General features: G+C 43.0%; 1 protein-coding gene across 9 annotated transcripts in view; it reads left to right on the top strand.

The window, feature by feature from the left end:
• zgc:114120 (SRC kinase signaling inhibitor 1) overlaps positions 1 to 27,661 on the top strand; it is a 146,322-nt gene that overhangs the window by 93,250 nt on the left and 25,411 nt on the right. For 7 of the 9 annotated variants that reach the window (XM_042223196.1, XM_042223195.1, XM_042223205.1 and 4 more), the window contains 10 exons: positions 4,557 to 4,686; positions 6,080 to 6,251; positions 12,037 to 12,974; positions 14,272 to 14,361; positions 17,007 to 17,047; positions 17,323 to 17,346; positions 19,775 to 19,935; positions 20,688 to 20,863; positions 21,266 to 21,396; positions 27,484 to 27,495. In XM_042223196.1, coding sequence (XP_042079130.1) covers positions 4,557 to 4,686; positions 6,080 to 6,251; positions 12,037 to 12,974; positions 14,272 to 14,361; positions 17,007 to 17,047; positions 17,323 to 17,346; positions 19,775 to 19,935; positions 20,688 to 20,863; positions 21,266 to 21,396; positions 27,484 to 27,495 — 1,875 coding nt within the window. The remainder of the gene's footprint in view (positions 1 to 4,556; positions 4,687 to 6,079; positions 6,252 to 12,036; positions 12,975 to 14,271; positions 14,362 to 17,006; positions 17,048 to 17,322; positions 17,347 to 19,774; positions 19,936 to 20,687; positions 20,864 to 21,265; positions 21,397 to 27,483; positions 27,496 to 27,661) is intronic. The other 2 variants (XM_042223203.1, XM_042223200.1) reach the window with 2 other exon arrangements.

Genomic DNA, 27,661 nt, shown 5'->3' with positions numbered 1-27,661 from the left:
GCTGGAGCTGGTTGGAGTACTGTGTGGTGTCTGAATGAGCACCTGTATGAATAGAACAAGTCATTATCCACAGAATTTATGACAAACAAGTGGGTATCGTGTGTCCTCGTGTACGCTCTACCCGAGCATATCCCTCTGCTAAAAGTATTTCCAGGAGTCACAAAAATGTGTGAAAATGTTTGTAAATGAGTCCCAAATCACCGTTAGCACTGGCTTTGATGTGTTCACTCAATTTCAACCCATCAACCCCATTCAACCCTTCTAAACTGTTGTAGTTTGAGCTTAGCATAAGCACATCCTGACCGAGCCACTGCACAGCTGTGGACACAGCTTACCTTGACTTATGAAAAGTTTCTGACTACAGTTGGTTACTTGCACAGCAGCTTCCCCTCCCGAGATGCTCAAACAAACTACACGTCAGGTCCTTTTACATGTTTGACCTGTGAAACGCAGATTTTAGTGCTTTCGCTGCGATTCGATACTGTTTTCTGATTCCCTTTAACATTTTATTCTCACCATTCGTCTCCACTTTCTTCCTGGTTATGTTTGGAGCTTGATATGAGAGTAAAGGTTGTCTGATTCCAGTCACTGATTCAAATCTGTCCACTGAGGTTTCATTTCATCAGCAGTCAGCACAGCAGGCGGAGCTAATTGACTCTTATTTTCACTTCTTCTATCAGCCTTCATTTGTGGACGTGTATTGACAACCTCACTTTGATTGATACGTCGGGCGGCCATCACTCGCTTAATCTGATTTGATGTTTCTGACAGGCAGCCGTAAACAAGACACATTAGCTCTGTTCCTGTACGGCACTGTCCTCCTTCAGGTAATGTTTGAGTTGACTGAAGGCATCGAGTGTTAATCTAGTGAAGCTGGCAAGGCCCTCTGAGTGTCAAGTGAAAGTCAGACTTCAGTGCACTGCCTATAGGAGTGCTGAATATAAACAGAGCTGTCTAATGCCTCCAAATGATCTCGCCGAGTTACCTGTCGTCTTTGATTAATGGCCGTGGCAGCAAGCGAAACCATTTCCTCCTTAAAAGCATCTTTATAGCATTTGCAGGACACAGAAAATGTAGGACAAGCCAGAAAAATGTCAAGAGTTTCAAATGTTTTATACCACATAAACAGCATATTAAGATAAGCATCAACTCTCTGTGAAACGTTCTATCATTTCATTTCATGTTTGCTCTTCTTCATGCTTTACCAGGCTGTAGCGCAGACGGCAGTTTTTTTTATAGTATCCTCAATCGTGAGCTAAAACCCCAAACGTGTAAGTTGCCTCCATCCTTAGGGATATCTCACCATCACCTCCGCCCTTCAAAAGGTTTAAACTGTTCTCTAAAAACGAGCCTTTTACATTATAACACATCTGAGTCAGTGTTAATTTTACTTTCTGCACTTGGAGTCGGTGAGAATTTCACTGCGTCCACTCGGAATTCCAGCTTCCATTTAAAGTGAGGCTGATAATTATGTGTTGCTCTCTTCGCATTTCACAGCACAGCAGTGTGAGCCTTAGCTATAGTAGCCTTCTTATTAGGTACATCAATACATTTCGTCAACTGTTCTGCCATCACATTCTTTTTTTATTGATCCGCTTTCAGTTACATGTTTTATAACAGACATCACAATCTCAGAATGTAAAGGAACAAGAAGAACAAACCATTAGAAATATGTCGAAATGTAATGTTGTTTTTATCCCAGCACCACTGTAAACAGATATCTTCTTTAAGTGAGAAACTGCAAAATGAACAGGAGCTGGGGTGAAGGTGGGTTGCAAAGATGCTTGCATATCAACACCAAATGTGCACAGGCTGAAGCAGCTTGAATTATGGTCCATGTTTAAGCTACTCAATTGGATGTGCATATGGGCATCATCTGAACTGTCAGCTAATATTAGCTGGCACTGACATCAGCTGATCTACAGAGCTTATCCCAGCTGAAACAGGGCGAGAGGCGGGGTACACGCTGGACATATCGCCAGCCTGTTGCAGGGCAAACACAAAATAGACTAGTCTGAGCTCAATTTAATGGACAGTGTGCTTAAAAGAGCTGTTTGAACCCGTTTTTCAGCCATAGAATAGTATTTTTAAAAGCTGTTGAAATGTGTGTTATCACACACACAAAGGCATCAGCACCTTTCCTTTCAAGTTAATGACCACACACCTGTGCAGGCTGGTTATGCCAAAGAAGTGCTGATTATTGACATCAAACTTGGTCAGTAGACCCGAAAGCATAGCTCACTGTTGAGTCTAAAAACCAAGTCATGACGTCTTGATGCTTAAATCCATCTTTTGCACTGGAAGACCCACAAATTAACCACCCAGCGTGTCACAGGCTGGGTCTCTGACCCAGCGCGCTGAGTGTAGTTGGTATTTGTCTTATGTTAGATTTGTGATGATGGTTCATGTGGTATTCTTATTTAGGTTTTAGTTGAGGTTAAAATCAGCCATTATGTATCATTGTCTCCTTGGTTTCTGTGTGTGGGTCCTCGTCTAGTCTCTCATATGTTTTAGGTCTGAGCTTGTATTGTCACATTTACGTCTCCGTGTTTCCTGTTTTATTTTGAAGGAGTCTTATGTTCTTTGTTCATTGTATTTAGTTTTACTTCCCCTGTCCTGTCATTAGGCTCATGTCAGCCATGTGTTCCCACTTCCCCTGATCACCTCCCGTGTCCTCTGTTTTCCGTATGTCATTGTCAGGTCGTCTGTTATCGTCAGCACAGTCTTCATAGGTTTTTCCTCATAGCTCTCACTGTGTTTCACAGTAGCCTTCATTTACACAGTGTTCATTCTCATAGTGTCCATAGGTCTGTGAAGGTTCTCAGTCATCCAGGTCATCGTAGTCAAAGGAGCTTGCAAAGAAAAGCGTCTGGACTTCTTTAAGTTGCTTGAAGACGTTTCACCTCTCATCCGAGAAGCTTCTTCACTTCTAAGGTCAAATGGCGGAGAGTCCCAGATATAAACCCAGTGGGAGTATCCCCCCACAGAGGGATAAAGGAACCCCTGATGATCCTCTAATCACATGAGCCAAGGTGTGAAAACGGGTGTGGGTCCCAATCAGGCAGGGTTTCGGGTGAGCTCATTGTGAAACCTGGCCCCACCCACACCAGGAAATCGCATGATAAGGTGGGGTCCTTTTGTCCATCTTTGGGGGGATACTCCCACTGGGTTTACATCTGGGACTCTCCGCCATTTGACCTTAGAAGTGAAGAAGCTTCTCGGATGAGAGGTGAAACGTCTTCAAGCAACTTAAAGAAGTCCAGACGCTTTTCTTTGCAAGCTCCTTTGAATAGTGTCCATAGGTTTTTCTTAGTTATATATTTTACCACTGCTTACAGCCAAATAAAGGCTCGCCTTTTGTTAACTCCTGCAACTCCTCTCTGCATCCACTTCTGGGTCCTATAAACAAAACACACCGGCACACCCCGCTGTGACACAGCGTTTCTTTTGCCCAGAAGCAAGAGCATCAGTTTTTTAATTTTAGTCAACTAGTGATGCAAATCCCAAACTGGACACTTCAAACCCAGTGCATGGCTGAAAAAACCCAGTGCAGGTCATAGATAACTTTGGAGCACAATGTGCTTCAAAACTCGGTGGCGTCTAAAAAGAAAAAAGTGATTCCTTTCATGAAACATACTTTAATTTGACAAACATTAGTTTCAGTGTCGTGCTGACTTGGGGTGAAAAACGAATGTATCGCATTTTGTCAGCATTTCTCCATTTGCCATCAGACTCGGCTGCTTTTTAGGCTGTCGGGAGACTTTGTGCTGCACAAAACTAAACGTTGGGTTTCTGTGACAGTGCATCGTGATGCTGCTGCTGGCAACATTAGATCTGCATCAGATTAACTTATCCTGGGTCAGTTATTACCACCGAAAAAAATCGCCTGTGTCTATACATTTATGCACTTAATAAATTATCGTTGACCCTACGGGTTTTATTGTAAAACAAGTATGAAATGCCTTTGTGTTGCATTAAAAGGTCTCACAAAGTCTTGAATTTAATTTGGTAAACACTGCAGAAACCCTGACTAATGGTGAGCAGGAGGAACATTTACAATCTGACCACTGACATTTAGATCAATCTGCAGCACAGCATACAGGCCACGTATAATTAAACAGGAACTTAACACTAAAATTCATTAAATCATTTTGTGTAACATATCGATTTTGACCTCAGTCTTCAGTATTTATTCCAACTAATTTAGTTAATTGCCTTTTTTTAACAGTAAATTAAGCTGAACAAAGTAAAACATGTTGTACTCTCACCCTGCTCCCACATATGGGTTTCGTTGAGATGGAGAGCTTTAGATCGGAGGTGGTAACAAGGGAAGTGCCTGCTGTATAGACGGTAAGAGCAGCGCAAACGGAGGGATTATGCCAAGCAGTGTGCTTTCAGATAAAATGGATGATTATTAGCTGCTTCTACACTGTTGAAAACTTTAAGGTGAAAATTGTTCGTACGCTCTCTGCCTTCATCACCGACTCCAAACTTCACCCCACCCCCATCTACCACTGTGAATCTCCCCCATTGCTCCTCCCCATCCATAAATGCAGGGATCTTGTTCCTCCAGCTTGGGGAGGAGACTCGCAGGGTTCACCTGACCCACGAGCTGACCAGCCTGGACACTCTGAGGGCCCTCATCGTGCACATGTTCCCCCAAAGGCTCACCATGGCCATGCTCAGGTAGGTCGACAGCCACGAACGCAGGATATTAACACGTCTGCATGTTTATCGATCTGTTTAGATCTTTTACAATCTTCCTGCAGTGTGATATTTACACTTCATTTATGGCCTGTTTTATAAATCAATCTCAAGGTCAGAGGCTGTCGGTGATTCATTTCAGCTCCATCCTCAACCAGCCACACATGAAAATTCATTTCTTTAAACAGATGGGGAATAAAAGCGGGAGAGGGCACTGAAAATGACGATGACTTATATTTTTCTTTAAATATCCTTTAAATGCCACATTTCATTTCCAAAAATGTCTAAAACAACCCTCAATTTAATGTTTTTGGTTAGCTTAGCTTGCTAATGCTGACTACTAATTTCTCTCCATGTAACCAGAGAACAACCCCAGAATTGAACTCATCATATATAATCATATTTTTGGTAAAAATGAGATATGTAGCTTTATCAGCTAGATTTAAATCAACCTTATTTTTGATCTATTTTCATTTTAATAACTTTTGATGGTGAAGTTCTACTAAAAAAATGTGAAAATATGTATTTTAAGACCAGAAATGATCACAGAGAATATTTAGTTTTTATATATGATTTAATAACTGTTTGAATATTTGAAAACCGTGACCATCATTAGCTTGTCGTGCTGCTCTTTTATCGCTATGTTCTTTAACCAGAAAGGAAACGGTTTGGCTACCATAAGCCATCTCTAATGGGTTTTGATGTGATGGTGGAAAGTGAGCAGACTGTAAAAAGTCAACGGTCCTTGTGTTAATCTTGTGTCCATCCACACATTTTGCAGAATTACTTAAATAAAACGATGCGATTCTGCACCAAAATCTAAAGGATTCTTCTATTTTTCATGTTAAGCCACTAAGTTTGATAAATTCAGCCTATTTTTTTTATCAACTCTTGTCTTGGTCTTGGTTGCAGCAAATACATATAAATAAAAATCTCATGTGGTGTCTTTGGTTTGAAAGTTGCACTGCTGACCAACACCAATAAGCTGCCCATTCATTTAATCTTAGCTGCAATATGTTTTTGAACACGTGTGCGTTCAGGACAAAGAACTGGGTCAAAAACATCAATAATCATTTTCATTAAGTTCTAAATTTTCGTTTCTCTCTAGAATCTCCCATGTTAGTTATCCACAGCACTTTTTTACCTTTAAACACTGAACATTAGATTTCTGATTAACCTAATATCAGTCCGCTTCCAGCTGATTCTCTCATTACGAGCACCTCATGCAGTTAGAAATCCTCCTCCCACTCTCCAAGTGAACGTACATCACTGTATCATATTAGTGGGTAACAGATGCTGAAATTGTCTTTGCATGGACTGTTTATCAGTGTTTGCGTCTTTTTTTGTGTGTGCGTTGACAACTATTGATATTCAGGTCTCCCAGCACGGCTCTGTTGATTAAAGATGAGACCCGTAATGTCTTCTATGAGCTGGAGGACCCACGGGACGTTCAGGACCGCTGCGTAATTAAGATTTACTGCAAAGAGCCCATCTACAGCACCTACCCTGGACATCACAACCCACACCTGGCAAACGGAGACCTGCGGGTAAGTGTGAGTCTGCGTGCACACAAACGCCTGGAGGAAAGAGACAAATAAGCCTTGGTGTTCAAAACACAGAGAAAGAGGGTTAAACGCTACAGGTGCATTCATGAACAGCTTCTCCCATTTTTCTCCTTCTCTCTGGCCGTGAGGACAGCGTGTGTCTACAGAACTAAAAGAATAAACTTTGCCAAGTTTTTTACTCCTCAGCTGTTTTTAAGCCGCCAGGTGAGAGGCCGGGTGGGCAGCGTGGACACCCAAGTTTGTGAAGGCGATAACTCAAGAACGAGGAGGCATCAGAGTTTCATATTCATATCATCGGTATACCTACTAAAAATCTTGGATCACTTTGGGTCTGGCGAGGTGTTGTAAAATTTTGAAGTTGATAGCGGATAGCATAAGTGTTTCTACCATGTGGCTGCCAGTACTTTTATTATTTATTGTTCATTTAGATGAGGAGATTTTTAATGCTGGATTTTCTGCTTCCCTTTAGGGTTAGAAATATGATAAACATTCATCGGTAGAGAATATTTCTGCTATTTAAAATTGCAAAACACCAGTAGACCAGGAGGTTGAACAAAGCCCTAAACCAAAAGAAATATGGAGTTTGGAAATTTGCCTTTAAACGTCTTTAGAAATACAGTATCCTACTTTAATAATCAGTTCTCTGTTTAAGTGTTTTACCAAAATGCAAAGTAAGGGCAGAAGATGATCCCTTTTCTTCATTGCAGACTCACACTCTGTGCAGTCCCGTCATAAATAATGTTTCATAATTCCCTTTGAAAACTCTTATTCATATACCCTCACGCCCACATCAATCTCCCATGAAACACTGATTTTATATCTCTCTGCTAGTTTGCATTACACAATGTGTTCAGGCTTAAGTTAGTTTCATTCACTCGTCGAGAGTGAGTCATGTGACTTTTCCCCAACACTGAGCCTGGACGAGCGCCAGTCTTTCACATCTCCCGTTCTGAGTGGGCTGCATGCCAGCAGACTGCAAAACTGCAGAAACACTTCCCTGAGATGACACTCGTACTCCAGTTCGTCTGAGGACTGACTCGTGGATGCAGTCTTTTAATTACTGAAGCTGAGGTATTATTTCCCTAACTTCAAATGAAAACCGTTCCCACCGACTCACCATATGCACACGCAAGCTAGTGCTGTTCAAATAGACCAGAGAGCCAAACTACCATTACAGCCAGATTAAATATGGCATTGCTTCCACAGGAGAGCAAATGAATGCAGTGTATTTCAAGCTAAACACATCTAGGAAACAAATAATAACAATATTAATACAAGTTCTGCTTTGGGAAACATGGGAAAAATCTCCCCAGTAGTCAGTCAATCATTCAGTCAGAACTGTTAACATTTCAAGATTTAGGGATTTCTGGGATTCTGAGGGGATCAGTCTGGGAACCCATCATCTAGTCTGCTGGCTTGGCCTCTTGAAGCTTTCTTTCAAGGCTTTCTGGGTGGCCAGCAGTTATCTGGGGGGACACTTCCTGTTGTGTCCACAAGTTTAATGGATTTAAAAAGCTAAAATCTTCCCAAACAATAGCCTTTTTTTTTTTACACTAAACACTATTAATAGCCGTTAGACTAGAAATTGAAAGCATAATGCTAATAATCTTGTCCTTTATCCAAAGATAATGAACATCTATGCACAGATATCTCTTTGGAGCGATTCATTTTGACTCATTTTTAGATCTTCCAGAGTATAAAAGATGAACATACCTTACAGGTTTGAAAGGTAAAGCGAGGGGAGGAAGACAGGACAAAGACTGAGATTCAGTAATGAAATATGAAGTTCATTTTGTAAATTTTGATCAATGTTTGAGTAATAAAGGAGGCCGATGCTTGGTTAGGGTTTGTGTTAATGACTGGTCAATCACAAGTCATTAACCAAAGTGTCCCTCGGTTTCTCAGAGAGGTCTCAGTTTTCATTGTGCTATAAAACTACTGGTGTATTAAAATATACTTATCAACCTATCTTTATTTGAGCTGATGATCAGCCGCCTGTAAATCACATCCTCCTGTCCAGCAGCCACAGTGGGATTTATTTTAACACATCAATCAGTTTCTGGCAACATAAATGTGGCATCTGCTTCATTAGCATGATTACTAATGCTTCATGCATTTTGTTACAGCAGGAGCAAAGCAAACCTTTGCATGTCATTCACTTTTCGCAACGTTGGCATTTTCAGCACAAAACCCCGAATGCATTTTGTTGCCTCCTAATTACAGTGTGATTATGGAAATGAGGATCTGCAATTTAAAGTGTTAGAGAACGCTCCTTTTATAGGATAAAGCAAATGATGAACTAGATAAATTACATTACAGGAAGGCAGACATATGCAGCGCACATGCTGTGAAAAACGAATCTACGTATTTAACAGCTGAAGTGAGGCGAGTGCCGTCGGCAGCGGCGTGTTTTCTGACACATTTCGGTGTTTCAGTTTGCTGTCTATGAAACATCCTGGGGCTTTTTGTTTGCGTGTGTGCATGCGATTGGTTTACTGTCTGCCTGTGTGCGTGATTTGCAGCTGCCCGCTAATGCGCTGGAGGTCAGCTGTTCCCAAGGGATTGTTCCCCGTCTTCAGCTCTGAAATCTTCGTAGCGTTTTACAGTCTTATCAAACCAGCAGGCTTACCTTGAGCTGGATGTGTGTGAGGTGCATTGTCAAGGTGAGGACGAGGACGTGTGTGTGTATGTGTGAGCTTATTGAACTCTTGCCAGCATAGCCAAAGATCACTCCCTGATTGCAGGCCACAAAAGCATGACGAGGATTACTGAAGCCGGCCTGTGTGACTGGAGGACAGAATGAAGAGGAGATTGATTGGTAGATTTCCCACAGCGGGAGAACGGGCAGTTTTGAATGGCACAGTGGGATGAAGCTTTCAGGAGCGCACCTGCGATAGGCGTCTTGCGACTTTAGGGGGTGGAATGAAATGTCTGCATGTCTTCGGCGCACTTAAAGGATGGTGTCGATACGAGGCTGTTGCTAAGATACAAGATGGAAGATGATGGCCCCAGAGTGCTGCGAGGCTGTCCACTGGGTGTTGTTAGAAAAGACCCGAGGGTTATTATGTGGAAATATTGGCTTTTCAATTTGCATCATCTCCAGGAGAGATAGCTCTGTGCGTCACAAGCAATTACAGCGTCGTCTTCTTTTGTGCTTCTTTGCCGTATCTATTACTCTTCTGTCTGGTCGCCTTCAAAGCACGGCTTTTACTCACACCCTCCGCTCCCCGCTTTGTTTTGTCTTTCAATCTGACATGTGGGTCTGATGCCAAAAGATTATCCCTTCATGCACAGCCTGTCAATAAAGCATCAAGTGCAACTTAAACTGCACTCAGAGGGGCAATTTAGAGTCCTTCCTGTCAATCAGGAAGTGGCATCTATGAACTACTGGCTGTTACAGTAAGTTGCCCTTTTTTAAAAGAAATAGCTAGTTGTCAAGCTGATTGTTGAATTTCTGAAAAGTCAAAAACTGACAGACGTTATGGGTAAAGCATTCTAGTATCATTGTGAAATCTCTGCCTCTCCTTAACTGTGTTCAACCACAGTGAGAACAAAATGTATCCCTTCCCCAAAGTGATTAATGCCACCAGTGAAATCAGACTTGGACGTTCAGTCGCTGCTCTTCTGATGGGGCAGATAAAACCATATACAGTGTGTGATCCTTTTCCAAATCTACCCTAATACCTGCCATCAATAAATCTCTTTAGCTTGAAAACTGCCTCAAAAACTTCTGAATTGCAGACAAGAGGTTACCTCCTTTTCCCGTCCAGAGATTTGGAGAGATGTGGATAAAAGAGAGGTGACATGCTGCAGAATATGTAATGTCTTTTATATAATAACAGTGTGATGACGTGCTATAATCATCAAGTCTTCTTCATTTTAATGCTGAACTCCACAACAACTAGCTCGCTTTCTCTGGATGCTTTTATAACATGATTTGATTGGCCTGCAGCAGCTAAATAACATTTAATCTTCTGTGTTGTCTTTGATTGAATCCACTGTGTACAAGCGCAAAACACGAGATTAAGAATATTTTGTGAATGAACTGATTAATCTCATTAGAGAGTCAGGAGTCAAGTTTAGGTTCTAAACTTGTTTAGTTTGAATTCATGATTATTATATGAAGTTACCCTAACAGAAGCAATAAATAATAAATATAATAGCACTCTTCATGGCCTGTAGGTCCATTATGGTTGCTGCGTTTCATTATTCATGAATGTGAAAATTTTTAATCTCCCCGGCTCAACATCAAATTCCTTTTTCCTCCACAAATCGCACTTTTAGTATAACTTTAAATTTTAAACTGTTACTTTAATGATATTTCTAAAGAATCTCGTTATTGGATTTGAACAAGTCGTTTCAGACCTCAGAGCTCCATCGAATTATTAATACTGTAACTATAATGATATTCAGCTAGATGACGGACACCATCCTCAGTTTCACTTTCTATTTAAACCTCACTTCCAGGCCCATGACAGCTGTTGTGGGATTGGAAGTGTGGACTAGAGATAAGATGGGGAAAGGACATAAAATCAGTAAAGCACTGATTCAGTCTGTTAACAGACTCACAATCTGTCCAACAACCTGTAAGATTGCAGCAACTTCCACCAAAGAGTTTGTGACTATTTTGCCTGTTCATGTTCAGTAACACCACGTCTCTGAGTTCTCTCTATGCACCACCTCACTCATGCAGACTCCCAACATGTGACGTGGTATCTCTTCCCTTTCACTGGGTAAGAATGGATAAATGGCTTCAATCTCATAATGTCATTTATCAATAAACCATTTTCTTTAGTTGGTGAGTCAACATTGGCGAGCCTCCCATGTGGCTTGAACAAAAATGAATATAGATCATTTGGTTCAGCTGCGTGACAAATCCCTCTTAGCCCTATCCAAACACTTAATGTACATTGCCTATATTATGGACACATCTTAGTAGTCAGTGATTTTGCTAATGATCTAAAAGCACAGTTGCTGACTTGTTTAGCAAAATTTACTGTGAACAAAAACAGTGGAGTCGCTATGATTTACACAGGCCAAAAGAGTTGACCTTTATTTTTGCCACTGTAATGTTATCCAGGTCTGATTCACTGAGGCAGCGGTCTAAATAAAGATGCCCAGACCGACCTTCTTGCCTCCAGCTCATCTGGGGGGATGCTGAATCATTCTCAGGCAAACCAACTGACATAATTGTCTCTAGTATATCCTGGGTCTGCCCTGGGGTCTCCTTTTAGTTAGATATGCCTCAAGGAGGCCTTCTAGTCAGATATGTGAATAACCTCAAATGACTCCTTTTGATGCAAAAAAAGCAGCAGGTCTACTCTAAACCCCTCTCGAGTTGCTGACCTCCTCACCCTGTCTCTGTAATTCTAGATCTCGTTTGGAGGAAGGTCATTTCCACCACTTATATCATTAATCTTAGTCTTTTAGAGACTACTTTCAATTCATGGCAATAGGTGAGAGTGAGTCGACTAGTAAATTTACTTGCAGTGGTCCTAAAGCACCCCCAAAAGGATTCCCCAAGGTTCCACACAGTCAAAAGCCTTCTGCAAGTTTAACAACCACTTGTGGACTTGTTGGCAAAAACTCCCACACGCCTTTGAATTTTCATGAGAGTGTAAAGAATAGATGCTCAACAAAGCCCACAATGTTCTTCCCAAATTATACTTTTGACTTGTGGGCAAACTTTTCAGCACCCTGTACTGATCTGTACTCGATGGACATGTGCCATGTATCCAGGAATAACAGTTATGTTCTTTGTTTGTAGAGGGAGATGGTGTATGCACCCCAGGACTCTCCACCCAACCGCCGCCTGAGCAATCCACCGATGTCTTCCCAGCATTCATCTTCCTCTGCTTCCCCTCCCCAAGGCTCACCTTCCCGTGCTCGTCTACTTTACAGTGGCGGAAGGCCTTCGTCCTATGCCGGGCCACACCACCACACCCACTCCCTGCCTCACCCTCACTCCCAGTCCCACCACTCCTCTCCCCACCAGCAGCCCCAGCTCCACCAGCCCCACCAGCCCCACCACCCCCAGCCGGCCTTCTGCGCCTCCTCCAGTGCCATACTTGAGCGCAGGGACGTGAAGCCCGACGATGAAATGGGGGGATCCAGAAGCATGGTGCTGCTGAGGGGGGATGATCGTGGTGGGGGCGGGATTTACGCAGACCCCTACACTCTGGGTCCAGATCCAAGTCGGCTTAGCCTCGCAGGGGGTCCTCACTCTCCTTTGCCAGCAAGAGCCGACCCATACGGCTCCTTATACCGCCGTGGTGGAGGTGGGGGTGGTGGAGGTGCTGCATCAGTGCGTTCACTCACCTCCTATTCAGCAGCTGCACTACAAGGAGAACTGATGGAAAACAGCGCTCTCTACAGGCCTGGAGGACCTCTTTATAACGATGCCTATGCTGCGTCTCTGTTGGCCATGGGGTTGCGGGTGCCTCCACCCTCCTCCCCGCAGAAGATACCTGACATGAGAGATTCCTATGGAGCAACCATGCCCAATCGGGGTTCTCCAGGGAGACAGAGTTTGCGAAGAGACTCTGTGACCTCTTCGGTGTTTGGGGAAAGTCCCAAAGCCCGGGGTCAGGGACCAGGACTGGGTCTCACCTCAGAGCAGCTGTGCCTGTTGGCTGGTGCCGGAGGGGATGGAGGTGGACCTGGAAGCTTCGGCTCACCTCTGCTGGGGAATGAGACAGAAACCAGGTACTTATCATTTTTTATTAATTGCTGGCAATTCATATGTGTATGTGTGGAGGATGTCTACTTTGTTTTCCTATGGTAATGTTAACAGACTTCATGAGTGATTTTGATAATTTTGCCATTAAAACTAAAAATTACTCGCACCTTACCAACAACCAGTTTGTGCTCAGAGCTTGGTGATCTTGCATCTCTTCTAATATGAGATTGTCAGTACTGTTTATCACTGGTAGATGTGCAAATTTATGAATCACTCCCCAGCTGCTTTATTCTTATGGTAGAGATTAGTGATCCTGAGAAGCTTACATAGAGAAACACGTGAGATGGCAGGTGAATCACAGGCAAAGATGAGGACTTCAGGGATATCTGCTTATGTACAGTTTTAAGCAAGCGCACAAGCAAGAAATTAGATATATATGAAGACAAATCGTATACAACAGTTATGACCAATCTTAAGTACTATAAAATTTGTACAGTTTAGCAGAACTGATCAATATTAAAAATATGATTAAAAAAATTATGCTACTATCATAGTTATGTAGTGGTGGCAATGTGTTTTTAAAAAAAATGGATGCAGATATTTAGTTTTGTTCTAAAGCCTCAACTGTGGCATATTGCCCACTGCCATGTTTGTTTGTTTGTTTTGAAGTGATGAGAGTTTGATGGTGATATAATTTTATTTGCTAACATCAGCTAGCTTGGCTAGCAAGCTGCATCTTTAACTGTACGAGTGCAATGCAGAGAGACCTATATCTGCCATTTAGTGATAGTTTATAAACTAATGAAGTACTAGAATTGGATTTACTTCACAAAATGAAAGCACACACTTCTTAAATGTTCTGGTTTAGTGTAGAGCTCCCAGTGACGACACAAGTGTTGCTCAAAGTGGCCACGCCTCTAATTTCAAGTCTTAAAATACAAAAGGGCATGCTAAAACAATGCATCCATATTGCAGTTGTTATAATGTAGCAAACTATGCTTAGAGACCAGAACCATTTTTGTAGCATTTAGCACGAGAGTCTGTGGCAAATGATTCACTTTGGAGCCAGCTTCATGTGCCATTGGCATGCGACACTTATTTGCTTTTTCAGTCCTGATAGCTGCTGTTTAAGCAAAAGTAGATTTATTTTTATGTGAGGAGGTAATTTCATTGATTTCATAACACAAAAAACTCAAAAGTAATTACACTTGACTTTACATTTTAAATGAGGACTAAAAACTGAGAAACCTTTTAAGTTATGTTTCATGTAAAATGTGTGTGAAACATCTGTTAGCCACCATTTCTGTGCATCTTTGAATCCAGGGAGCGTATGGAGGCGATGGAGAAGCAGATAGCCAGCCTGACCGGGCTGCTGCAGAGAGTACTGAGCAAAGCGCCTGAGGCAGAAAGCCCGTAAGACACACACACACACACACACGCAACAAACACGCATAGAAATCCTGTGAAAACACTTCATATATACACACAAACACAGACACACGTTTGTCTGAAGCGAACAAATCCATTTTGTAGTTGTTACCTAGTGTACGATTTGTTCTTACACTTCTTTTGAACTAATCCAAAGCCCATTTACAGATCCATTCCTTACACACTGCCCTGAAAACTTGGAAATACAGAAAAGTACATGAAGTACGACCTACCCACATCCATAAAAAGTCTGATAAGAATTCAGTTCAGTTGATAATGTGTTAGAAAATATCACATTTACAACATTTGTAGACTGCTGGGAGATTTGCAGCGTGCAGCTTTAGCATTCAGGCTTAAAGTTTTATGTGATCGAAGTTCGTAAGATATTAATCAAGTGAACAGAAACATATTGTTAGTGTGATAAAGGCTTTTTTAACAGGCTTTACACGGCAGGCTGTGGCTGAGAGGGAATGTCAGGATGCTTCTTCATCAGAGGGTCAGGGGTTTGAGTCTTGGCTCTTCCTATCAGCATGTTGAAGTGTCCTGGGGAAAACTTTGAATTCTTCATTCGGGTACTCCCTTTAGGGCTCACCACAGCAGATCTCTATCATCCTCCTCTGCTACACCAAACCTCTGCATGTCCTTCTTCATCACACCCATGAACCTCCTTTCAGGCCTCTTCTCCTCCTGCCTGGCAGCTCCATCTTCAGCGTTCTTTGTCCAATATATTCACTATCCCTCCTCTGCACATGTCCAAACCATCTCAGCCATTGCTCTCTAATTTTGTCTCCAAACTGCTCAACCTGAGCTCACCCTTGACAATCACCTCCACCCACTCCTCCCCGCCTGCACTCTCTTCTTCACCTCTCTTTTGCACTTGCTTTGGATGTTTGACCCCAGCTTTTTAAACTCATCTACCTTCACAACCTCTGATATTTATAGTTTCATTGTTACACCTGTCTCGCTCTCAGTCACACGCATGATTTTATTCTACTTCTACTGACGTTCATTCTTCTTCTCTCCAGAGCATACCTCCACCTCTCCAAGCTTTCTTCCACCTGATAAAAATGTCTGCAAACATCATAGTACACAGAGACTCCTGCATGACCTCATTGATCAGCCTGTCCATCACCACAGCAAACAGCTGATCCCTGATGTAATCCCATCCCCACTTTGAATCCGTGTCGCTTCAACTACACTCCTCACCTTTGTGTTGCTGTCCTCATACATTTCCTACACCAGCCTGACATACTTCTCTGCCGCTCCTGAAAGTCAGTTCCAGTACCAGTACACTTCCCCTCCATTCTTCAGGGGTCTTGTGTTAAACATTCAGGATTAAAAAAAGCCCACTAGAGAGCTCAATACTTCCTAAACTCCAGTCATGCATCAGTCAGTGTGCCCATGACTGATAACAACAATTTAAGGCAAAGTGCTGTGTGTGCATGCAAAAGTGCAGCACTTTCTAAGTACCAGGCCAAGCTGCGAGAGAAACAGGGAAAGACTTATCATTGCATGTTTTGGTTATGTCGAGTTGTTTGACCAGAGTTTGTGGTGAAGTCAAAAACTTTTGCAAAGATCCAGAGAAAAGCTGTTTGTCACCAACATTAAACACCTCCAAACTGCTGACCTTTTGCCGTGAGCTTCCTCCCTGCTGTAGCAGCCAGCGCACTGCTGATGTGCTGATGAAGTTAATTCAGTTCACCCCGGGGCCACCGATACCCACTCGAGCTCTCTGAGTAGGATCGTGTTGATATTCGATCCAAATGTTGGAGCCGAGCATCCCTAATTAAGTCCTTTAATTTGTCTTTCAGGGATTTTGTATTAACAGATGAGATTGGATGGATGGATATATTTGGTATTACTGGAGCCAGAGACATGCTGACAGATGCTGTTTTTTGGTTATGTGTTTCTTGGTGTGTGTGTGTGTTTCTGGGAGGCATTAGAGACTCAGCAGGATAGCATTTGGAAGCCCCGGGAAGCCTCAGATTTGCTGTACCCCAACATCATTAAAACATAAGACAAATTTAAACACTGTGGGAAAATAGAAGAAGGGCAGGTTACAATCCAAGTACTGTTTATGAAACTGAAGAGAAACTGTTTTTGATTCTGTGTTGTGCACTTTATTGCAATGTCATATTATAGAAAATGAAGCTGCTGGCTGGAACCTTAAAGGCGAGAAGCCCTACTGATGCTTTTAGTTTGTAGCAGCCAGGATTCCTGTGTCCTGAACCTCCCACATTTCTTTTGAGTCACTCTTGTGGGTGTTCATTTTAACATCCAAAAACCAGGGAAACCTTTTAATAAATGCATATATTTAATAAATAACTGCAGGCCTTATCATCTCTGTTGGTTTTCCGCCTTTTTTCTGGTTGTTATGATGTGGAAAAAGCTTTAAAATTCATATGTGTTTTGCTTCAGCTGAGGAAGAAAAAATGTAAATTTATGTTAAACAGCGATCTTCCCACTACGGTAGATCATGTAGGGAATAGTGAAGGAGCGAGGGAAAAAATCCCGACTACAGCAGCACGCACACTACATTCACACATTTTCCACCATATATCAATAGCTTCTCAGTAGCTCAGTCGATAGTGTGTTCTGGCTGTAAGTACTTTAACACTTGCCTCTTCCAGGGAGAAGATTGAGTCAGCCAGTGACTGCTCAGGAACTGACAGTAAGTGCTCACTACCAAAAAAAAAGAAAGAAAAGGAGACAAAGTATTTCCTATCACTGCCTGTCACTGCTTCACACTGCTGCCTGTTTGATAGCCACATAAATTAGCTCTTTTTCCTCACACAGAGCTGCTGCTATTTCATTTTCTCTGCATAATTCTTAAGGAGCCTCATATGTGATTGTAATGGCTGATTCTGCAAGCTTCCTCATACTGTACTGTACTGTACACGCTGGCTTTTGCTGCTCTGTAACTGGTGCCCATGCTTCTTGTTTTAGCTGGACGAACTATAAAAAAGAAAGGTAGCTACTGTATGTGTTCCTGAAGTGTCTGGTACTCCCCGTCTCACCCCTTTCCTGTTTTTATCTGGATTCCCATGAGTTCCTAGTACATGTATACATGTCATTTTGAAGGATCTGCCTCTCTGACACCTTGTGTCCTTCACTTTCCCCTCCTATGGAGGGCCTAAACTGCCAAAATTAGAAATGATTAAATAAACAAATAAATAAAACTGGCTTAATAAAAAATGTCATTAAATACACAGAAACACATTTAAAATATGTGATATTTCTGTTTTATTTGCATTTGCATAACATGTTTTTTCGCTAGTTCACCTTTTTATTTGCTCTTCATAACCTCAGGAGACTTTTATACCTGACTATCAGTTCACTGATGAATTTAACTCGGACTGCCCATGCCAAGCATGTCTGAAGAAAGAATATCTATTGAGCTGGCAGAATAAGGTGTCTTCTCTCAGAAAATGCTTTGTTGATGGTAGTGGTCATACGAGAATAGCCAGACTTCTTCAGGTTAATAAGACACTTTAACACACTATAAGTAAGACATGAAGTGCAGCGTCTCTGAATGCACCGTCATGGGAGCCACTTCGCGGTGCCGTAATGGCATAAGGAGGGTTTTCTTAGAAGACTTTGGGCTGCACTCCATCAATCGAATACGTTTCTGTTGTCAATCATAATTTTACACTCACGCCTAAAATACTATTTATATGATAATCCAGACATATTACTCGTTGCAGTAGCTGACTAACCTTAGCTCGCTTGCTCACTAAGTTGTCACTGGCAGACTTTTGAATTATCTGATGATATGATGATTGGCTCAGAGAATATTTTAATTCCTGTCATCCATTCTACCATCAGACAACAGATGGATCCAAATTCAACCTCATGACACTTTTTCAAATGACAGCTGTACTCAAATGTTGCATGGAAATAGAGATGAAGAAAGAAGTCAGGGAATACATCTGGAAAATTATAATTAAATGATTTGTAAAACTGTCTATAAAAAAATAAAATGTATATTTAAAAAACAGAATCAAATAGGAAAAACAATATGTGTGTGTGAGTATAACATATCAACTACAATAAAAAAAATTTCTTTAGTGGATTATTCCTTACATTATGCACATTTTTAAACTTGAGCCATTTTTTTTCTTTATTGCATTGTAATTTTGGCAGTTTTGGTCCTCCATACTTTCCTGTGTTTTTGAGTGAGAAATCGCTGAGTTGCATTAAATTGGACATGACAAACTCTTTGCTTTGTCAAAGTTTCCCTTCAGCTTTTCAACTAAGGATGAATTTGCAGGCGATCAAAAGAGTTTGATGTTTGAACGTTTGTGCGTCAGAAAATTAGCTGCTTGTGGGAAACGCGGAAACATCTTTAGAAACATTGATTTCTTCACATAAAGTGTTCAGTTTTAGCCTCCTTTTTTCCTATTAAGGATCCAAAAAGATGATATTTTGCAATTTCAATTCATATCTTATTTCATCGCAAATTACAGATAAGTCTGGATGTTCTGAGTCCCTTGCGACTTGAATTAGACTCTTCTGAAGAGTCGTTTTAGTTGTGATTTTTATATTTTAACTTCTCCCATTCACTCCAGCTGCTCCTTTTTTCTCCTGTCAGATTTTTATCTGCGTGTCTCACTGAATGATAAAAGTTAGTCAGTAATGGTTCGATTTGCTTGAGCTCTTATCTGTGGACTCTGTGCTGGCAGTTAAAAGCTTACAGAAAGATGAAGGCTGTGCTGAATTCTGGTTGACCGGGAGAGCTGCAGCAACTGTGCCCATAATCAGTTATACACAGAACCATTTCCTCACCTATACAGGTGTCAGCATTGGGGTGTTACAGTCTTCCTCCTTGGTGTGGACAGCTGTAATTAGTTTTAAAAGAAGCCTTGAAATGCAACTCTTACACCCCCTCCTCTGTTACTAACTGACTGTCTTCCAGTTACTTTCCTTTGTCTTGTTCTGCATGATGCGTGTGTCAGAACGTAGCACTCATCGCCATTCAAGAGGATTTTCTCATTTAGAAACACTCACACTTTGTGGCTGTCTGGGAGACGCCTCTATAACGAGACTCTCGGATTAAGTGGAACTGCTGTTTTTCACTCCCGATCCTGTTTGTCCCCGAAGCCTCCCCATGCTGTTTATCACTGTTGAGTCTACATAAGACTGTAATATCCACCTCTGACCTGCAGCACAGATAGAACTTGTCCTGGATTTCTGTTTTCAAATGTGCAAACATCCAGTATATTCTGTATTCATGCAGTCAACCAGCAGATGTTTCTCAAAATGCAGATTTCATTTGAAGCCTCTGATTTGGTAACAGTGCTCTGGGACAATTTTCTATCAGCTCTAAATGTGCTCTAAAGGATCCCAATACAAGGAATGAATGAGTTCCCTGAAATGAATATCACTTTCTGCCGGGCAGCTTTGACACCATCTGCTCCTCTGGCCCTGATGCCTCCTCCACCCTCGGGGCCCAACCAGCCTGTGACGGTGTCCCGCCTGCAGATGCAGCTCCACCTACAAAGCCTGCAGCAGAACACCAACGCCCTGCGCAAACAGCTGTCACAGCTACGCAACATGCAGGTTTGTAAACAGACAATTTTGACTGAAAACTATTTTCAAATATGCAAACTAGCGTGTCACCCACACTTTTCCCCTCCCGTGATGTCATATTTTTTGTCAGCAAGGTTGTGCAAGCTTGGACCAAATATTAATATTAATGCCCCACTGTACAATACATTGAATAGCGTTGATCACCTGCTTCCCTCCTTTGCTCTCTGTTTCACTGTTGGTGGGTCTCCTCGGCTCTGCGCCAGCAGCAGAGGAAAAGCAGATTTTTTAGAAAAGAACTAAAGTGAAACGAGTTCACAAAGATTAGGAGAATAATATACATTTATTTTCATCATTTATTATTATATATTGTTTAAAATGTAGAACTTATAGAATCCTTTAAGAACTAGTTTGGCTTTTTGATCCATGTTTCATATTATTGCACTTTATTTAAAAGAGCCGTGTAACCATTGAGTTAAGAGGGTTTTATCTATGTGCGGGAGCCTCAAAGGGGGATATGTAATATGTGCAGCTTGCAGTGCTGTTAGAGTCCCTCGATTAAGATAAAGGATTATTGGGGAGTTTTCCTCTAACAGAGTAGGAGCTCTTTTTGCAAACAGACCAACACACCAGATGTTGTTTGTTCCCTCAGGAGAGTAAGTTTTAACTTCAGTACATTTACCTCATAAACTCACAAATGCAGTTTGAATATTTGGGTACGTGCACTCATGCAATAGTGTGAATGGAAACCAGTTCAAGTTTTAAGCTGTGACTCTGTTTCCCAGCTGGAGAACCAGGACTCGGTGCTCGCCCTGCTGAGACAGACGGAGTCTGAACTGAGCCTCATGATGCTGGATGCCATGCGCACCCAGGAGGACCCGCTTCAGAGACAGCGCCTCCTAGTGGAGGAGGAGAGGCTCAAGTACCTAAACCAGGAGGAGCTGCTCATCCAACAGCTGCAGTGAGTTTGATCTTAAGTAAGAAGCACAGCAAACAGTCAGGTGGTCTCGGTTGGTTTGGTGAGGTGAACGATTCATGATGTTTCCAGTTGTTTACGCAAAGTGTAGACAGTGTTTCCTGGTATGTTTAGCTGAAGTTTCATTATTTCCTGGTTTAAGCTTCACATCAAAATCAAACCAAAAAAAAAACTTTTTGCATTCATCTGCTAAACGATGGTGCTGACAACAAGCACAATTTTGGGACTATTTTGTAAATGTTTTGGAAGCCAGTAGTAGATGAGTAGTAGTACATGAATAAAGTCTTACACTCAGTTTTAAAATTTGCAGGGCATCCACTGTGAATTCAGGTGTGAACAGTTACATTTTCAAAATAAAAGACATTTACAAATTTCTGTCCTTCACAGCGACCTGGAGAAGTCTGTGGAGGAGCTCCAGAGGAACTCGTCCGTGAATCACGGGCTCGTGACGGAGCAGGACGTGGAGCAGAAGAGCAAAGAGCTGAGGATGCTGGGAGAGACACTCACTGAGCTAAAAAGTAAATGCTGTCATGACCAAATCTGGGATGTTTTGTTTGTTCTTTGAATGTTCGACGCTTTAAAATCCTCTCAGTTAACGAGACTAGAGGACATAAACTACATCTGCCATTACTGATCAGGAAGCCCTTCCCTAACCCCTGGAGTGTTTAACTCCTCGACCTTTCACCTTTTGTGTTACGTCTCTGTGTTTCAGTCTTTGATCCCTCGATCCTGTTTGCTTGTTAAGTGATGATGTTTTGACCTCGTTTGCAGTCATGTCCTGCGTTGGATGAGGCTCTCATTTCTTTAGTGCGCTGTTTATATTTTATCAACATGAAATGAGACCCCCAGAAGTTTCCAGCTGTCTTTCTGTCCATCTTTCTAGTAGCACTATTCATGTGCAGTGCACCTTTAAGGTATTTTAATCACACAGTGCACACCAGTCTGGAATCACTCTTGGGCTGGCTAAGATTTTAGTGTGGACATTAAGCTTAGCATCAAGACTCATTCATAGAAAGTCATCCAAACCATGGATGAGCATATTAATAACTGTTGTCAGACATTCTCTCAGCTGAAGTTTGATGTTTATTTCGTCTTCCTGCCGTTTGTTGCTGCCCACCAGGAACATTAACCTGTTATTGATAAGTTTAACCCTCATCCTACATCTTCCCTCTGATAATCTGTTTATATTAGCCCGACCATATCTCTGTAGCTTTATGCCACATAGAAAATTATTATATGTCAAACATGCTATGTTCCAACTTGCACTGAGGAACTGTTGGCACCATTGTCTCGCAGCACAAAAGCTATTTGTTTGAATCTGCTCTCCCGAGCTCTTGTGTGGAGTTTGCATGTTTTCTGCGATTACCTCGCACAGTCCAAAGAGATGTGTGGTAGGTTAATCTGTGATAAACTAATCGTGTGATTAGGCAGAGGATCCATAGTCGGTCCACGACCCTCTAAGGGACACTTTCAATAGGGCATAAAAACCTGGGATTCTCCACCAGTTGCTCTTAGAAGTGAAGAAGCTTCTAAAGAAGTCCAGGTGCTTTTCTTTCCAAGCTCCTTTAGTCATGAAGAATAGAAAATTGCTAAATGAAGATCAGTCTATTTCCTTGTCACCAATCCTCCACACAGCGCTGGTGTTTATTTTTACATCGTTGATTACGTCCATCGTCGTGCTTTACCTTTGAGTTTCTTTTTAGAATGAATTCAGAGCATGCGGTATCATTTTCAGATGTTAATTAGTGACCTACCGTGACTTTCTGCTGACTTCTAACTGCTAAATGTCATAAATCCTCTTTTTCATGAATTTCTGGATAAACTGTATTACAACAACTGAGGGAACGTTCATGCTGATCTTTGTATTGGAACTGATTTGGATGCTTTAGTCGAACATCTGTACCGATGACTGGTTAATGAAATTAACCACTTAGTTAAGATAATAGCTTTTTAATTTTACTGCTATATGCAAATGATACCCCACCGCTCCGCTGGTGAGCAGCTCTGTGTCTGTCGGTGCTTTTAACTTTAAACTGCAACAAATTCAAAGGAAAAAGGTTTCAAACACCTGCCAGGCTTAGCTGCACTTTCCAGCACTGTTGCTTCACCTCTGCTGTAGCCCAGCGAGACATTAACACACATCTTTGTTTACAGGATGAGACTGGATTAGCTGAAGTAATCTCCCTCTGAAAGTGGTCCCATACAAATTCATTTTTACACTTATTTGTTTTGCAAAAGGAAAAGTGCTGAGACGTGAATCTAAATGAAGCTGAAACACTTTGTTTTTAAAGCTTCCTATCATCATAATTGCGTCACTGTAATTGCAAATATTTTGTGGCTGAGGGTCCAGAAGCCAGATTTTTAAAATTTATTTTAGTGCCATGAAATACAATAGATAAATTCCCTGTAATATTTATTACTACTGCTAATGTACTTTTCTAGAAAAGCCAGCGTGTGATGGTGTAAACACTCACTAACATGACTTTACAATCAAATGTTTCATACAAACACTGATAATCATGAAATCTCCCCACGTACCGTACTGTAGTTACAGGTCACAGTTCAGGTGCTAACACTGCCAAAATACTGTGTTTGTCCATTTTCATGTTATGCAGACATGCAGATTAATATTTATGAGTCTTATTGTCCTTTAATTAATATTCATGAAGTTCCAGTTGGCCTCTGTTCCTGCTGCTTTGACCTGTGTACTCATGTCTCTATCCTGAATATTAACAAGCAATTCCAAATCTCTTTGAAGCTCATTGTGTTGTGAGCCTGGATCCTACAAGTTTAACAGTGTCCTCCACTGTTTTATATTTAATGTGAACTTAGAAAATGGAAAAATAGTTTTTATTTAGTTGGTTTTATAAGTTCTTAGTAGGACAAGACAGCAAAAGGAAAGGGACTGAAAATAAGGAATTATTTTTTAAAAAGTCATAAAAAGTGTTGCAGGTTAGACCATAAACAGGAAGTTACTGAAAAAGAAAAGAAAATCCAACAACAGGGAAGACGCATACTAAATACACACTAAGCAGAGAAGCAAAATAAGGGGCAGGTGAACCCAATCAGACCTTAATACAAACTCAACTTGGACGTCTACCTCTCCTCCCACCTTTGCACACTGAGGAGATTTTATTTATGATTCAAATGGAAGAATTACTTATGTGTAAACCAGATACTCAGAGTTGATTTAATAAGGGATTGGGATGCTTTCTTCAGTAATACCATAATATGTCTCAGAAGCAGTTCAATTTGATTTCAATTCAGTTTTATTTATACAGCTTTAAATCACAATAACAGTCGCCTCAAGGCGCTGTTTATCGTGAGCTACAGATCGGCCAGTAATAGAGAGAAAACTCTGAAAATCAGACAACAGTGACAACATTTATAAAAGATGGAAATCGCTTGGAATCACTCACTAGTTGCAAGTTTTAATTCAATTAAGTTTTAATTCTGTAGCACCAAATCACAACAGTTGCCTCAAGGCGCTTTGTATCGTGAAGTAAAGATCCTACAATGATACAGAGAAAACGATGAGGGGCGGCCGTCTGCCACGACTGATTGGGGTGAGAGGAGGAAAGCATGACAAAGACATGCTGTGGAAGAGAGCCAGAGATTAATGATAACTAATGATTAAATGCAGAGAGGTGTAAAGACACATAATGAGGGGGAAAGTGACTGAAGAGAAACACTCAGTGCATCATGGGAATCCCCCAGCAGCCTACACCTATTGTAGCATTAATAAGGGAGGATTCAGGGTCGCCTGAATACATGCTTTAGCAAAAAGGAAAGTTTGAAGCCTAATCTTGAAAGTAGAGATAGTGTCTGTCTCCTGAATCTAAACTGGGAGCTGGTTCCACAGAAGAGGGGCCTGAAAACTGAAGGCTCTGCCTCCCAGTCTACTTTTAAATCCTATAGGAACAACAACTAGCTCTTTATTAGGATGATGCGGTACTATGAGGTGGTAAAGAGGAGATGGGTCCTGATTATACAATGGGCAGGATTTTAACTTTGATTTAGCAGGAAGCAAAGATCTTAAATTAAATCCATAGTAAAAAAGAAATTTAAACCGGGTCAAGTTGAACTACAAACACCACCAAGCGTGGCTCAATTTCTTACTCTTAAAACCCCCAAATTACTATCCAAAATATACAGAATGCTTTCTAAAACAGATGAATCAATATCACTTCCTATAGAAGCTCTGGGCTCCTTTGATCAGCTCCATCACCTAGTGGGGGTGGGGGGTCATAGTTTGGTCCCGCCTTCACTGTTGTGATTGGTGTGGGGGTAGGGACAGGCTTAGGGCGTCGGGGGGTTCCCCGGAGGCATCTTCCTTGGGGGGCTCAACCCGGGGTAGCGGTCATGTCCGGTTAGGGGCTCTGTTGCTCTCAGGTGACTGTTTCCTCGCGGCTGCGTGCAGCGGGGCTAGGGGAGGGTCTGTGCTGACGGACGTGGGTTACTGACCTGGTAGCCTGGCTGCCCCTGGGTGGGTCCGGGATGGGCGTGAGGTTCTGGGGGCGCTCCGTCTCTGGGCTGGGGCCCGGGCCGGGCCTCGGGGGCTTGGGTCCTGGTTGGTGTGTTGCCGGGGTTGTGGGCGGGTGGGTGCATGGGGGCCCAGCCCTGGAGCAGGGTGCCGCCGGTGCTCGAGCCACCTGGGGGGCTCTTCAACTGGTGGGGAGATTGTCACATCTTGCAGGAGCTTTCCTCTCCTCAGGCTCTCTCGCAGGAGGGGGAGATACAGGAGAGGTGGAGGAAGATCTCAGCCTGGGTGTTTATTGTCTTATGTAGTCTGGAAGAAGAGTGGATGGTGGGGTGGGTGCAGTTTTCTCTGTGGTGGGGTTGGGTGGACTGTCCGGGCTCTGTGGGGCCGGGAGGCGCTGCTGCGCTGGGCCCCGGTCTGGATGGGCCTGGGCCCCCTTTCCCTGGCGGGTCGCGGAGTATGGGGGTGCCTACTGGGGTCAGCGGGGGAGCTGGCCCCAGGGAGGGGTCACTTGCCCCTCCCTTCCTTCCCTCCCCATCTCCAGCTGCCTCCCTCTTCCCGCTCCACCACAACCACCCACACATGCAGGACCTTGGAGTAGGGGTATGTCACCAGGGTGCAGAGGAGGCCCCCCCCCCGTCCCCTTCTGGCTGCCTCTGCCTCAATTTTATCCAAACTTGACATTCACATTTCTTCATACACATACATATGGCTGGTGCACGATTACACGCTGCAACTCCAATTACATACGTACCATGCAGGTCTGTGTAGCACGCACGCACACTGCGCGTGCGTGCCAGCCTTGTACACACAGGCTGTGTACACATCACCCTTCTAAGACATGTCTGACAATTCGAGACTTGAGGCTAGCAGGAGGGACCATGCGCTTACCTGCTGCTCTCTGGCAGGTAGCTCCATGCCCTCCTGGGTTTTAAATGCACCTTAGAACACACATGCATCAACACTACAATGAGCGGGTGGAGGGAGGTTTGGAGTCTTCTCTCACCCCCATTCTCTGCGACCTGCTGGAGCGGGGGGGCTAGGAGGAGGAGTTGGCCGTCCGACTGCGGTCTGGAGTGTGGGGCCTCCCTGCTGCTGCGGAGTCGGGGCGGTCTGCTCTCCCCACCGCAGGGAAAAGGGTAACACCACCTGGGTCTGGGTGCAGTTCCCCCCTCCAGGGGCAAGGGTACCTAGACGGGGCTTAGAGTACGCTTGGGGAGTGTGATGTGTGTACAGTCGTCTCTTTAGTCTGTCTCCACGTTGGTTGTGTGGAGTAAGTGCATATGAGAGCATGAGGGTGGGAATGGATGTTTGTGTCTGTGTGTGCCTGTATGTCTGTGTCTATATGTCAGGTTGGGTATCAGACGCCACCTCTCTGGGGACATCTCAGGCCCTCCAAGGTTGGAGGCCTATCTCCCCCTCCACCACTTCCCCTGCCAGTGGCGGACCCCTCAGACATCGGTGCGTTGGTGGTTCTTTGTGTCCGGGGATGGGCGTCCAGGTACACACCGGCTCACTCCTTGGCGGCCGCTTATCGGGGCCTGGAGCCTGGGGCTCGCTCGGGCCACTTCGGAGGTGGGGTGCCCCCGGCCTCTCGGCCTGGGGCTCGGTCACTCAGGCGCGGCTGGCTGCCGGCGGAGCTCACGGGCGCGTCACTGCAACTCCCCCTGGCTTCTGCTCCGCGGCTGCTGAGTGAGCCCTCATCTGGGACTCTCCTCAGCTCTTTCTGGGACAGTGGCGCGGCTGCCCCTCTGTTGGTCTTCCTTGGTCTCTTGTGTTCTGGGGGCCTCTGGATGTCTGGAGTTTTGATCTCCTCCATACCTGCTTCATGCCCTGGAGGACGGGGCTGTGGCCCCCCCACACCCTCTAGCAGATCATTACATGAAGGAACCTTTTAAAAAAAAAAAGCGCGTCCATGCTCACAGGTGTACACACGGGTGATCACACCCACAAACTACACCCTTTTTGGCTCCTACCTCAAAGCACACTGTGTTCTGTTGATCTTATGTGCTGCACAATAATGTTTAATATTTAGTATTTACTGTCATATTCCCATATATCATTGTGATGTTGTTTATTCTATTACTCTTGTTCTCTTCTGCTTGTTTTCTTTTTTCTTTCTCAGCAGGTGATCCAGGTGATTGATATATGCATTTTTTTTCTCTGCCCGTTCTGTTGGTTTTTGTTTTTTGCCCTTCTCCCCCGTCCCTCTTCTCAGCTGTTTCTCTTTCCCTCTTTCTTTCTCCCCTTCTTTCCCCCAGTCAAGTCTGTCCCGTATTCAGTAAGTGAAAATAAAATAAACA

This window comes from Haplochromis burtoni, unplaced genomic scaffold (assembly GCF_018398535.1).
Source record: "Haplochromis burtoni strain Fernald_Lab_line unplaced genomic scaffold, NCSU_Asbu1 Contig_6, whole genome shotgun sequence".
Classification (NCBI taxonomy): Eukaryota; Metazoa; Chordata; class Actinopteri; order Cichliformes; family Cichlidae; genus Haplochromis; species Haplochromis burtoni.
Note: the sequence above shows the minus strand (reverse complement) of the source record. Positions and strands in the feature narration are given on the sequence as shown.